Source organism: Microplitis mediator, chromosome 2 (genome assembly GCF_029852145.1).
Source record: "Microplitis mediator isolate UGA2020A chromosome 2, iyMicMedi2.1, whole genome shotgun sequence".
NCBI classification, from domain to species: domain Eukaryota; kingdom Metazoa; phylum Arthropoda; class Insecta; order Hymenoptera; family Braconidae; genus Microplitis; species Microplitis mediator.
Genome location: NC_079970.1, coordinates 23,922,862 through 23,937,997, shown reverse-complemented (window position 1 = coordinate 23,937,997; position 15,136 = coordinate 23,922,862). Strand labels below are relative to the sequence as shown.

General features: G+C 33.8%; 1 protein-coding gene across 3 annotated transcripts in view; it reads left to right on the top strand.

Annotated features, from left to right (window-relative positions):
* LOC130664191 (rho GTPase-activating protein 7) overlaps window positions 1-15,136 on the top strand; it is a 68,484-nt gene that overhangs the window by 12,781 nt on the left and 40,567 nt on the right. The window contains exons 3-8 of one of the 3 annotated variants that reach the window (XM_057464011.1): window positions 6,587-8,158; window positions 8,233-8,404; window positions 8,561-8,800; window positions 8,981-9,220; window positions 9,316-9,428; window positions 13,435-13,471. In XM_057464011.1, the coding sequence (XP_057319994.1) occupies window positions 6,587-8,158; window positions 8,233-8,404; window positions 8,561-8,800; window positions 8,981-9,220; window positions 9,316-9,428; window positions 13,435-13,471 (2,374 nt within the window). Of the gene's footprint in view, window positions 1-5,381; window positions 5,557-6,586; window positions 8,159-8,232; window positions 8,801-8,980; window positions 9,221-9,315; window positions 9,429-13,434; window positions 13,472-15,136 lie in introns of those variants that run through there. The other 2 variants (XM_057464012.1, XM_057464010.1) reach the window with 2 other exon arrangements.

Below are 15,136 nucleotides of genomic sequence, written 5' to 3'. Positions count from 1 at the left end.
AACGTGCAAATCGTGCCGCAAATTGATCGTTTGGAAGTAAAACCTAACTGGCTAACAGGTAAAGAAACAAGGAGGCATGCTCGTTTAGTCACAGTCGATAGATCCAATACTACTCTACTCCTTGATATTATTAAGACTAATATAATATTTCCACTGTTACGAGATCATCTCAATAGAATTATTTATTATTATCAATTACCCATTAGCCCATTACCAATTACATACTAAATTACATCCTCTTTGCACGAATTTATTCATACATTCCCGAGTCAAAATATTAGATGTAAGTTGAACGTTCTTAACGTTTTAAACGTGAATTGAACGTTTTTAACGTTTTGAAAGTAAATTGAACGATTTTTTTGTATTTTGGTTCGTAAAAAATTGGTAATTTCATGAGTTATGATTTTAGTTTAATGATCACATCAATTAATTTATTTCAATATTTGTAATCACAATTTTCATCACCTTGATATCATAATATACACTGAAAAAAAGAAATATTTGTCTCAAATAAATCAATTTATTTGTGGCTTTTTTTGAATATTTCTTAATGACAAATAAATATATTTGGTACAACAAAATATGACAGTTGATTCAAATAATTTTATAATTTGACGGATGTATATAATTCATTTGTGGTAAGTAATTGATATATTTGTGATATTAAATTTGTGACAAATAACCTAAAATTTGGCGATACTATACATATATTTGAAGTCCTTATTTATTTGTAGCAATTGGATCATTTCTTTACCACTCTCTAAAAATGAATTAGTGAAATTCTCGCGGATCAGTGGATAGTCACTATTTCTACAGCTATAAGTATACCACTAATTCAACCAGTGGTATACTTATAGCTGGTTCCCAGTGAAAATTCACTAATTTGAAGTGAATTTCACTAATTCATTTTTAGAGAGCACAAATAAATCACTAATTTCACGCAATTAAACTACTCAAATATATTATATCTTTCTCACAATTAAATATTTATTTGGCCAAATCCAAATATACGATATCTTTGGCTCAAATAAATCTTTTTTTCAGTGTATGAAAAGATATAATAGTGTTAGATAGAAGTATGAACTGAAAAAATTTTTTTTTCAAAATACGAATTTTTTATTTAAGAGCCAGAAAGGCGGACGACAAAATTTTAGGGAATTGACGTGATTATAATCCAGGAGTACAAAATCGATGAAAAAAATTTTTTGGAATGCTTATGGTTTCTTATTGTAAGTCTAAATAGGTTTTAGTTACGTTTTCGATTTTTGATACTCCAATATACGGTTTGAATAAGTTGAAAGCTGTCAAATTGAGTTACTAATGTCCAAAACGTTCAATTTACATTCAAAACGTTAAAAACGTTCAATTTACGTTTAATATTTCGACTCGGGTTATTTTAAAATAAATTATTTTGCACCAGTAACCCACAACCCGGAGCATCGTCGCGAGTTTTGTTTATCCATTATAATGTTTACGTAAATGAATAGTCTCGCGAATTTAAATTTATTGCGGAAGTTTTAATTTACACGTGGAACACTTAATTTTTATTTTGTTTATTTTTTTTATTTTTATTCAATGACTTATTATATACGTTTACTATTGTATGGTAATCTGAAATCTATATTCACAGTGAGTAGATGAAAAATTAACAAAAGTCCTCACGGTGTAAGCGGCGATGTGTGTGTGTCTTTGTGTGTTGAGCTGTCGGTAGAGAACAATAAGAATGTTCTTCATTGGTACTTTTATCGTTGAGGTTTTTAATTATTTTTTAATAAATTATCTCGCCTGTTGCATTATACGTTGCAGCGATGGGTAAAAATAATTTCAACGGTCACAAGGTCATCATAGCAGTATCTAATCAGTAATAACAGATAATTTTAATTTTTAAAGGCTTTCACAAGTAAGCATGCTGTGTTAAAGTGTGAAGAGGAGAGAAGAGAAAAGAGGAAATAAGTATAAGAATAAGTAGAGTTAACAACGATTTAATATTCTAATAGCCGATGGGGGTCACCGACCCCTTACTTGAATTACTCTTTTGTAGTACAATATAGGGACGGATGAGACGGGACAGCACGTAAGATATTTAAATTCACTTTGGTCTAGGACAGAATAAACGCCACAAATCATTCTCTCTTCAATCCAGCCCAACTTCCTCTTTTTGTTGTACTAAATAGAGAGGAGGCCCTCCTAAGCCGATATTTTTTTGTGGCTTTTGAATTCCGGGGACAAGTTGTTTTGATATATTTCTAATAAACCCATCATCATTTTTCTATAATTCAAGAAAAAAAAATTTTTTCCAGGGCACGACGGTCCCCCAAAAAATAACAAAAAAATTTTTTTTAAATAAACGCGCCCTTTAATTTTACCTGCAGTGAATAATTGATTGTTTATCTCAATTTATGTGACAAAATAGATTTATATTTCCGGGTGAATGGCCTGCCTCTAAAATATCAATTTTAAGAAATTAATCTAGATTATGGATAAATAAATTTTTTTCTTTAAAAATTTTTTAGGGGATCTGTCGTGCCCCGATCTCCCTTATATATATAATATGTTTATATATTTTGATTTATTAAATGCTCAAGTTTGTTTTGAGTGGATCGCCGGGGCACAGAATGTGAATTATGTAAAAGTTTTAAAATAAACATAATGTTAAATAAAATAAAAAGGTGGCTCTTAGTGACACGACAGATACACTAAGCACAAAGGCAACATGATCCTTTCGTTGAGGATCCGGTAATGTAATCTTGGTGCAAGTCTGTGTGGGAAGATTTCTCAGCGACGATCATGAGGATCATGACTCTTTTTCTGCCCATTCAATTATTTATTTATTTGTCGGTTGTTTGTTTATTTTTTTTTTTTTTCCACGGAAAAATTAAGGAAAAATAATTACTGCTCAGCGAACTCGTATTTAAAAAATCTGGTTTTTTTTGAAAAAGTTAAACTTTTTCTATTGGCTGTAATCATTTTGCCCGATTTTTTTTCGGTATCCAATTTGCTGGGACGTGTATTTTTGTAATTAAAATTATTGCGGAAAATTTAAGGATAAATAAATAAATTAATTAGCTAACGAAGTCCGAGTATGAGTAAAAAAAAAGTATTCCAAGACGGATTGCTTCTAAAAGTAGTCTATGAATGTAGTGAAGAAATTGTTGATATCGAATGTAGAGCAGCGAGAAAGAAGAGTAGAGTGGAGTAGTTGAATGACATGGACGAGTTCCAACACTCGTGAGAAGATGGCGTTAAAAGTGACATAGGAAAATGAAATTTAAACGCGGCCGATCAAACAGCATTTAATTAAAAGGCTATTATTTTTCAATTCCACTGTAAGCAATTTAAAAAATGAAATGCTGGATCGATTTATCTAATGAATTCAGTGATAGATAGACATCTAGGTAGAATGAGGTTAAAATACTTGTCAGGAATTAAAAAGGTCGTAAAAAATTTAAATGTAATATCTTTAACGTGAAATCGTCGGGTCGATCGGAACGGCATTCTTGATGATGATCGTAAAAGCCACCTCTTCGATCGTCAACCCATCATTGAGTCAGTCAGTCAGTCAGTCTGTCTCAACTCGACTCGGGCTGGCGGATCTCGAATGTCGTTCTTCGAGATCGTATGATCCATCCCCGATTCCTGTTTTATTCTCCTCGACGACAGTACTGGAAACACCAAGAGCTCTTGCTTGCAAGTTAAACTGCAACTGCATACCTGCGTGCCTGCATGCGTGTCGCATTTCTTGTGTCTTGGTCCCCATTGGTCTCCATTGGTGTCTTGGTGTCTCGGTGGCTTCAACAAACGACAAGATACCGTATTAGGGCACGCTACGGCGCTACCGTCGTCAATAGAATTTACAATGAGCTTATTGATATGAGTTTCGTTCAATCCCAGTTACAGTCCCAGTTATGAAACATCCGAAACTTTTATCCATTATTTATTATATTTATGGATTATTTTTTATTTCATCACTTGGTCTGATAAAAAACAAACCCGTCCGACATTACCAAGTCAATAAATTTTATAAAATCCACAGTAAATAAAATAAAATAACGATATTTATTCCGATAATGATGACCATTATTTCAGCCTGTATTGTTCTTATTACAACTGACCAATACTCTATTGTTTTTGTAACATTTTTACTACTTGCTTACTACCATTTGACATTTGCAAACTGGCCATTTTTTACGAGTTAAATAATGCAACAAAGACAATGGACTTGAAAGAGAGCTGAGATTTTAAATCCCCGGCATGTCAACGCGGAGATAATTGACGATAGGCTTTATTTCATAGATGGATATCTAAATAAATTTCCGTATTGTACTGCAATTACACCTCAACATTAATTGCTTAAAATAACAAAACCTCATACTCGTCAGTTTTATTTTCTTTATCACCACTAATTTGACAGTTTTATTTATAATCCGAATTTAACAACCGCTTAATCATCGGCAGTAACGTAAAGTCATCTGATGAATTATATCAGCCGATCATTCAGCATTCAACATGCCTATTATGTATATATATATTATTATTATTATATATATTGCATACAAGTTTTAAAAATTGTTGTACACCACACGTTCTCAAGGCGTTGGCGAACAAAAGTCCATGAAGTAAAGGAAACAACATTAAAGCTGTTTCTTTTCCTCCACTACTTACATTATAAGAACGTTTAGTCCGGAGAAGGAGGATCGAGTATAGCCTCAGAGACCCACATGCGGTTATAATTTAACAGTTCCACCGCGTCGTTTCTCGTGGAATGTAAACATTTAAGTTACTTAACTACGATAACTTTAATCCGATCCGATTTATCTAAAGTCAACAGAGAACTATTGAAAAAAAACTTTAAATCACTTGCAGACCCGAAACTCCTTAATCTCATCAGCTGAAGTTTGGGAAAACTTTTTAATCTCGTTGACGAATTTACGAATTCGGTAATTAACACCGTGGGTGGTGAACATGCCTACGTAATGTTTACAAACAACTTCTTTTGGAAATGTGACTCCAAAATATCAAACCCTGTCGGTTATCGTGATAAATTAATAGAAAAAGAATATATATGTCAATCTTTATTAGGATAATTAAGTAAAATAAGAAGGCTTTTAATTTAAAGATGTCTTGATTAGTGATTAATGACTACTGACTAATGACGTCAAGTTAATTATTTACAATTTAAAAAGTGATATTTGGTATTATTGAATTATCATCGACGGTGCGATTGAGGCGTGATTGTTAATAGATGTGTCCAAGTAATTTAATCCCGCCTACGCGTGTGTGGCCAGGTGCTGCTCTTAGTTACGTATACATATATGTACTTATACGTGCGATATGTGTGTGAGTGTGTAAGTGTGTGTGTGAGAGAGTATCTATAATAACAACGCTGAATAAACAACTTTTAATTCGATTGATACGTTCAATCCTGGGCAGCTCACCCGATGATGAATGTCGCGAACGTTTATCGCGGACGTCGACCGCCACCGGCCACGCTGGAATTTAAATTATATTGGAGTGAGGAAGCCAGCTATGAAAGAGAGAGAATGTACGTCGTCCAAGGTGCGTCGTACATGATAATATTATTCCGAGAGAAAGGATTTTATTTTATTTTATTTTATTTTATTTTATTTTATTTACTTAGTTGCTTGCTTACATATTTATTTTAAACGCATGTTACGTTAATTATGTTTCATAATTATTTAATGATTAAATGATTAATCAACATTATAAAGAACGACGTTCACTCGAGCACTAGATGCTGGCTCTATTTTTTTCCCTCGCAAATGTCATCGGTCATGAGCCCAAGAAATTGAGTCAATTAGAGCCGCGAGTTGAGACATGACATCACGAGTTAGATATTTCATGTTTTAATGAAAATATTTTTTAGTCCATTTTCAATAAACTGATGGTTTAAAAAATTCAAGGAAACACCCGCATTGAAAAATTATTACTTCTATATATAAACAATGTCCTCGAATAATCAATCGAGGTTGCGAAATCTAAAAACTGATTTAATTTCCTATCGAACAAATGTTATTCTAAAAGCGGGGCCAAGGATCACTAGTTAGTTTACTAAACACACCGTTTGTTCTTATTTGTCATCGTATAAAAAAATGTATTAAGTTTTATAGAAATACCAGAGTCTCGTGAAAGTAAATCTATAAAGTTTTAAATTAAATTTCCTTATCATTACGATTTTATTTTCTCAATTTATTTTAAATTCAAACCGCGGTTGATATTAATCATCAGCTGGGTAAACCCAGTGATTATAAAGTATTAATTAAAGAGTTGTAGCTATTATGGTGGTCCGTTAAAAAAAATAATAAAAAAAAAAAGGAGTTTTAAAAACAAAAGTGGCAATTAGACGAGCTTTCGATTCGTCCGCGCTTTCGCGTCCGCTTTAATTGGAACTCGATTATTGTGAGATAAACGGAATAATTATCTTGAGATTGAGTTACTCAATCACTTGATCCTCATGTTAATTGCTATTTTATTTACACTATTATTTATTTTTATCAACAATCGATTACCATTGCGCTTTATCCTGCGTTTTAATAAATTAACACCTTGATATTTTTTTTTTTTTCAGGAGGAAATTGATGAAATTATTGTCACGTCACTGCCGTCACAATCTATTCAGACTCCAACGGATCCAGTTATAAAACTCGAAACTACAAATAGCGTCAACAGTATCAATAATAATAATAATAATAATAATAATAGTAATGATAATAATAATAATAATGACAATTTATCTGATGAAATTATTCGAGATAATTTAGTAGATAAATCTCTTGACACAAATCAAATTAAACAGACGCAGTCTCTGAAGGCATCTCTGGTTTCCAATAAATTAAATTCATCAAGCAAAACATTATCTGTTTACGTAGCGTCATTGATTCCTCATACCCAGCCTTCAAATAGTATCGAAGCTGCGGCAAATCAAATAGCAACTGAAACTAAAACTGAAACTAAAACTCCAGTTATCGAATATCGCGATTTGTTGAGTGAATTTGGAATATTGGATAGCGATGGTACCGAAAGTTGTACTGACAGCAATAACTCCTTGGAATATGAGGATAAACAGCTATCGATTAGTGAAGATAGTATTAGCGAGGGTAATATTAAAGAAAGTAGTCATGTAACTTTGATAAATAATAATAATAATAATAATAATAATAATAATAACGAGTCCAAAGATAATTTAGCGGAAAGTGCGGGGGCCAAAAAAATAAGCGGAAGTTGGCCGGGTATTGACGAAGGTAATAGCAATAAAAAAATAACAAACTCTGGTTCACAAACAGATAACAAATTGATATTGTCATTGAGTAGTAATAGTTCTAGTCTACCAGCGAGTCTTGATGACAGACAAGACACGAGGTGCAAGGATATTCAGCCAAATAACTTGTCAGAATTAAGTTTTGATAAATTAAATAATAGTAAGTGTAATTGTAAGCCTCCGATAAAAGTTTATGAAGGCAGTAGTTGTAGTAATAGTAGTAAAAATAGCTCGAGTCCAATGAGTCGCAGATGTAGATCATCGACGAATTCATTCGTTAAATCAAAACTGTCGCCCTCGCGCACTCAAGAGGAGGCCACGGATCCCGATTATGATGACGTCTTTATAACAGACGACAAAGCCAATTCGCGGCTCCAGTTTGTGGACAGGACGCCAAGATCAGCCCCGGTGACACCGACTGATGACAAAAGTCTTCCGTTTAAATTATTTCGCAAGAAGTATCCGGTCACTGGTAGCAGTTGTAGCAGCGGGAATTGTAGCGGGAGAATGAGCGACGCGATTTTGGTGAGAGTCTCCTCGTTGCCGGATCAAGATCTACTGGATCATCATCATCATCATCATCATCAGGACTTTAATAGACATTTAATGAAGAAAAAGAGACGTGCTATTTCACCTCTGACACTTAGATCGGATATCACGGCCAAGAGATTATCGGAATCGGATAAAGACGTCAGTCAAATAAGTCCCGTTCAATTGAAGACATTTTTTCCATTAAATGAACAAAATGACGCCGCCGTCGGTTGTGATTTGCCGGTAGGGAGTAAAAACTCGTCGGATACCAGCATCGAGAGTGGAAAATCGGAAAAATTTATAAAAAACGATTTGAGAAAAGTTGGCAGTGAGGATTCGCGATCGGTATCGGTGAGTATATTTATTTAGTGCTAGTTGTCATTGATTTTTATATTTATTTATTTATTTATGTTGATTGCTTTCAGTTACCAATATCACTTACGGCATTATTCTCACGTCTGCGCAATGGCGGCTCCTGTTGCCCCAGCAGCCAGCCCATTGAGAGGTTTAACAGCTCAAATATGGCGACCCAAACATCCCCGGCGATTTCACGGAGCTCGAGCTTTACGTGGGTCAGCGATTGTGATTCGCCTCGAGGTATTTTAATTCACGATCGAATGAGCAGTGATGTTGGGGTTCATCACCAGCTTCATCACCATCAGCCCTATCATCAGCACCCTCACCCTGACCCGTGCCACGAAAATAATAACGAGTGCCAGCATCTCGAGCTAATTAGAAAATTTAATTTTTCAGCAGAGTCGCATGTCGATATGCACTCGCTAAGAGATGAAAGTGCACTAGATCTAGCCTCGCCTCAAGACACCGTCGACGACGACAACAGATCCTCGTCCTCTTCTCAGGACCTCGTGCAAAGTCTGGACGAAATTTCCTCGGGCAGTACCTCGCCCGACACGACTGACCGCGCCTCCCCTTTGGAAAGTGGAATTGGCACCGCCAGCCCTCCAAGGAGTACAGATCGACGCTCAATCAAACGTAAATTTCTAAAATTAAGAGCATCATTAATTTTTTTTATAAATTTATTTAGCAGTCAGCATTGTCTCCTTAACGCTTCAATCAACTAATACTCGGGCTCTGAAGTTAACAGAGCCTCCAATTAAATTTTTTCATTAATTTAAGTATCGATTGATTTGTTTTTTTTTTTTTTTTACCCAGCGTTAATCAACAACAAATGTTGTCGCAAAGAAACTTGGGAACGAATACGTAGACGGCCGTCAAAACAAAACTCACGTTCGGAAAAAGGCTCCACTGATGTATGGGTTCGTAGAGAGAGTGTTTATACTCAGACGAGACGAAATCAAGATAAAGACTCCCAAGAAGCCGTTGATAGCAGCAGTGGAGTCGATGATACATTACCTCGGACCAAGCCTTCAAGGCCAACAAACTTAATTATTGGTAAATGTTTTTTTTTTTTTTTTTTTTTATTAAAACCAATATTAATAATCGAGCTATCGAAGACAATAAAAAATTATTTGAACAATTAATTACAGACACCAGCAGTTCATTGAGCTCTGGAGAAATGCTCGAGACGTTGGCACTTTCATCACCGAATTCGCTATCACAGCCCACGGAGCCAACCGAAAACACACACGGCGAGACCCAGGTATTTTAATTTATTACTTTATCTAGAGAACACGCTAAAAAATTCTAAACAGCCTGCGTCAGAAATAAAACCCAGGACACTAAAATTAGTCATAACAAAAAAAATTAAGTTTTAATGTGACATAAAAAATAGTAAAAAGTATCACGAGATCATTAATCAGCCGGTTAGGGCCAGCGGTGGCACTTAGGACCGATTAGTCTCCAGGTATATTTTATATTATATTAAACATAATATATAAAGCATGCCCAGTACTTTCGCCTATGACAACAGCGACAAGAGTGAGTCTGAGACCATTAGTTTTTCCTTGATTCGCAAGATCCGTCTCTCTATATGTACTAACACGACGGCATTACTCACTGCCCACGCGAGGTGTGTACATGCACTTCAGTTGCCCGTTGCAAATGCGGGTATTTGTAGTTAACTTGCAAGACACACCGTCTACAATCTTAACTCCATACTTGGCTTACATACACGATCGCTAATTTTCTAACCTCCTTACTTATACTCCTTCTTATACATAAACTCCTATATTGTATATAGAGGCGGCCGGGGCACGACGGACCCCCTAGGCCGTAAAACATTTCGATCTATCGCGAGTAATTACATCATAATTTAAGAAACAAAAATTTTTTTTCGAGGTACGACCGACCCCCTCTAAAAAATAAAATTTTTTAACTTCCCGCTAAGAAAATTGAAAATTTTAAAAAAAAAAGGGAAGTTATTGGTTTCGGTCCGATTTTCGAAAATCGAGTTTTAGTCAGATGTTGACGTTTTGAGCTCCTAGGAAACTATTCTGACTATTCCCGGATCGACGTCCGTGTGTGTGTGTGTAAAATTTTTTGTCCGACGATATCTTTGGAACGAATCAACTGATTTGAACGTACTTGGTGGCAATCGAAAGGGCTCACCAAAACTTAGAATCGATTAGATTTTGGGGTAGATCGGTCATGTAGTTTTAGACTGATTCAAAAAAATCGACTAATTTTTTTTTTCTTTATTATATCGAAAATATTGTTGGAAATGACGAAAAAAAGAATACTGTGAAAGTTTGAACTCTTAGTATTAATATTAACAACTGCCGCATCGCAATTTTCTATTTCCCGTTTAAATAACATGGGAAAATTTACTTTTTAGGCTTTGGAATTGTGTAGCTCACGGTGGGACCAATACTTTTGAATGTTCAAGACATGTTCTTATGGGAAATTTGACGCTCTACAAATAAGGTCTCTAATAATTTTTCGATATTTTTAATTCTTCAAAAGTAATTCGAAGTTAAAGTTAGATTGACGATAAATTTTCACATTTTTTAAATTTTTTGACGCAACCATCAACTTTATCCGAAAATTTTAGAGGACATTTTTTGTAGAGCATTTTATTTCCTACAACTTATCTCGGAGAAAATTTTCGATATTTCTCATAGGTCGTAAGTTATTTGCAATTAACTGAAAATTTTCTTAAATAATCTAAATTTTGTTGCTTAAAATTAATTATATTAAATTTTCAGTTAATTGTGAATAACTTACGACCTATGAGAAATATCGAAAATTATCTCCGAGATAAGTTGTAGGAAATAAAATGCTCTACAAAAAATGTCCTCTAAAATTTTTGGATAAAGTTGATGGTTGCGTCAAAAAATTTAAATAATGTAAAGATTTATCGTCAATCTAACTTTAACTTCGAATAACTTTTGAAGAAATAAAAATATCGAAAAATTATAAGAGACCTTTTTTGTAGAGCGTTAAATTTCCCATAAGAATAAGTCTTGAACATTCAAAAGTATTGGTCCCACCGAGAGCTACAAAATTCCAAAGCTTAAAAAATAAATTTTCCCATGTTATTTAAACGGGAAATAGAAAATCGCGATGCGGCAGTTGTTTATATTAATATTAAGAGCTCAAACTTTCACAGTATTTTTTTTTCGTCGTTTCCAACAATATTTTCGATATAATGAAGAAAAAAAAATTAGTCGATTTTTTTGAATCAGTCTAATGTAGTTTACAAGTTATACGAAGAATAAAAATTAAAAATTTTTTTGGTTTTTGGTTTTTTGCATATAACTTATAAACCACTTGCCCGATTCGCCTCAAAATTTAATCAGTTTTAAATCTTATTGAGCCCTTTCGATTGCCACCAAGGACGTCAAAATCGATTGATTCGTTCCAAAGATATCGTCGGACAAAAATTATAATTTTTCAGTGAAGTTATGTTTTACCGGCGTAACAAATTTTTTAGCTCAAAAACTTACAAGTAATAATGTTTCCAAGCTTCCTGAGCTCGAAAACAACGGGAAGTTTTCGGGCTGGCCCGCAGGGTCAAGCGGTTTTCAGATTTTTTTTTACATAACTTTGAAGTTTTCTAGTGGCTCCGTCGTGTCCCGGTCTACTGTAAATTTTTTTATTTAAAATTTAACTCGACGATAAGCAGCTGACATGAGATTTCAATCAACATCGCCGGTAACCTTACTCCGATTATTTATTTATACAGAGTAGAGTTAAATATTAACCTTGAATAAATTTCGATGAAAATCCCACACAGGAGTTGAGTAATTTTTTGTTGGTCTTTATGTGACAGAAAAAAATAAAAAAAAGTAACCTTAAATATACAAGGTATCAACTGGCGACACACTGACCACCCTTTGACGTATGCATGACCGGATGTCCGGAGTAATTCCGGCTTCAGGGGTGACCGGTACAACCTTGTATATATGTAGATGTTTTGTGTAGTTTAGTCTTGTACTTGACCAGTTACCAGCTGCCTCTGTGGTAGTTAACACACTTTGATATATATGTCGGAGCTCTGTAGTGTTCTCCAGCATATATATATGCCACAAGTGTTGAATTGATAGTGTGTTATATAATAATAAAAGGGATAAACGCTCACAAACACACGTGTAGGTGAGCGATCAAAGCGAATCGATCAGTGAGCTGTGTCGCGCATTAATCGGTTGGCATCCCGCGACCCTCCGATAAACCGATCGTAACATTCTATACAACGTCAGTTTACTAATCGAGTGTTCGTCAAACAAACGGATTAATTATTTAATTTAAGACCCAACGATATTAACAGACGTATTTTCATTACGAAATTTATTTTATTTTACCAGGAGAAAATAAAAGTTGACGTTTTATGGGATCGTAGAGCTGAAGGAAATTTTTTATCGCGGTGTAAAAAAATTAGCGGGTATGGAAATTATAATAATTGGCGGGAGATTGACAGTAAGCGGGATTTGAGTCAGGGAAGAACTTTAGAGACGTTAAAGTAATTTAATCTATGACACACACGTATAAAATATTGAAAGTGTAACCTATTTCTGAAGCTATCGATTAACTGGTTATATTTAGGGACACGCCGTGGCCTTGGGTTTTTCTTTTTAGTATCTGAATACAAAGAAAAAGAATAAATATGAGGATAATAATAATAATGATAAAGGGGATGAATAAAAAAGAGAGTAAAAAAAAGATAAATTACTGTTTTCATGGAAAAAATTTAACTTGAAAGTTAATAATTAGCGGCGATAGAAAAAATATCTGTAATGAAAAATGACTCGTCAGTAAAAAATTACACTCTTGAATAAATAGCAATTATCATCCTCATTAAGAAGAAATTGTTTTCAATTTTAATTAGAGTTTAAATTAATATTCGATCGATATAAAGAAATTAATTTTATTATTACGCCGAAAAATGTCAGCAATTTGTTGCCTGTGACAGAAATTTTTTCTGTCAAATGAGTAATTAAAAAAAAAATTTAACCGTTTTTAATTTGCTTGTACAAATATGTTTACTTTAGCGGAGCCATAAATTTATTTTTACGTACGGTATAATAATTCAATATAAGCATGATCTAGTTTGTGTAACGATGTCATTATTTTTAATACCTAGAAAATCCCTTTGTTAAATTTACAGGATAAATATCGTCGGGTTAATTAAATAAAGTTACGATGTACGTCATAATATTTTTAAAAATTGAACTTCAAAGAGATTTAGCAGCATTCGCTTTATTTTACAGATCCAGCCGTCCGACTCGCAGCCCGACCGGTTGTCTGGTGAGTACTTTAATTAATTTAAAGTCAAAAAATATTTAACATGGACGGAATATAATGAATTTCATGCATTAAAAGCTAAAAAAAATGTGTGCGTAGAACCTTGATGCGGGTTTTTAAATTGCAATCAACTTGTGCGCTATCAATTTTAATCTATCGCATATTCCGGTAGCAATATATGAAAAAAGGTGACATTTTATTTACTTTTTTCAATGGTTATTACGTGAGGATATTTGTTAAAGGTCAAAATGATAGAGCTGACGCATGAAAATAATAATAATTCATATATAGTTTTCAGTGAAATTGAAATATGCGATTTCTATTGGCCTAGATGGGGTCGCTTGAAGGGGGAGGGGAGGGGGATAGTTAAAAAATTAAAAATAGAGGTTTTGTAATATACCTAAGCTTTAAATATTAACGGACATTGACTTGGGATTATGCAACATAACTTCCTTGCACGTGGCGAGTAAAAGCTGCTACAACACAACATTAATTCTTACATTAGTGTACACAGTAGTGATACAGTTTGATGCGACCCGACCACTTGGTTATTCTAACACGATTTTAAATTAGCATATGCCATTATACTTAACATAAATTATTTTAAATATATAACACGTTTAAATTTATCTTACTGTTTATTATAAATATATAAAGGGGAGGGCGCTGAAATGGGGGCAATAATGCTCGCCTTTTTTTCTTGTCAACTTTAACATCCTAGATAATTTACTCCTCTTTTTTATATGAAAAAAAACCACCCAATAAATTTTCATTGCCATGAAAAAAATTTCCGTAAAAATGGCGCGTCCTAAAACCGCGAAAAATTTTTTAATATAAATACAATTTATGTCAACTAGACAGCAAAAATGTCAATAAATATAGAATGTGACTACGTCGAAATTTTTTTAAAATTAATTATAAAAAAAAAAAAAAAATACTAAAATTCCGAGATTTGAGATTTTGCTCGGGGTCAATAAAAAAATTCATTCACTTCCATGACTATTTATTAGAAGAATAAATGTCAACTCTGATTGTCATATATATGTCATATATTCTTCAAGGACTATCCAATAATTTTTTTTCTCAAGAGTCAGCGTGATTATGTAAGCAAATATTTTGAGGGTCCTCATCATGACAACTATGCCGAGTTGATAAATATTATATATACATATATATATTGATAGTTATCTTAGTACAAAGTGAAGGTATCAAGTATAAATATGAGGTATTATTAAAAGAATAATGAATAATTATCGAGTTAATTAAAAATATGAAAGTGAATGGTCTAAACTCGGTCAATAAAGACATAACCAGTGTGTCGTATCCTTTGACGATGACACCCAGGTGTGTTTTAAGACAAAAAGCTATTGAGACGCCTGCGCCTGGATTCTCCATGCGCTTCGGTATTCGACGAGGAGGCTTTGAGTTTTCTCCGTACCGCTGCTATCACAACCGTCGTCGGATAGTCCCGCAGTTTATACCTAGCATTCACGCGATACGTCCGCTGATTTTAAATTATCAATAAATCCACGTTTAATCGCCGACGATGTAATTACCTATTACTTATATTTACATCCCACAACTATTAAACAAACCATAAACAATTACAATCATTCATTATTTTTTTTTTCACACCGACTCCAAACTCAGCTTTGAGATCGACCCGAT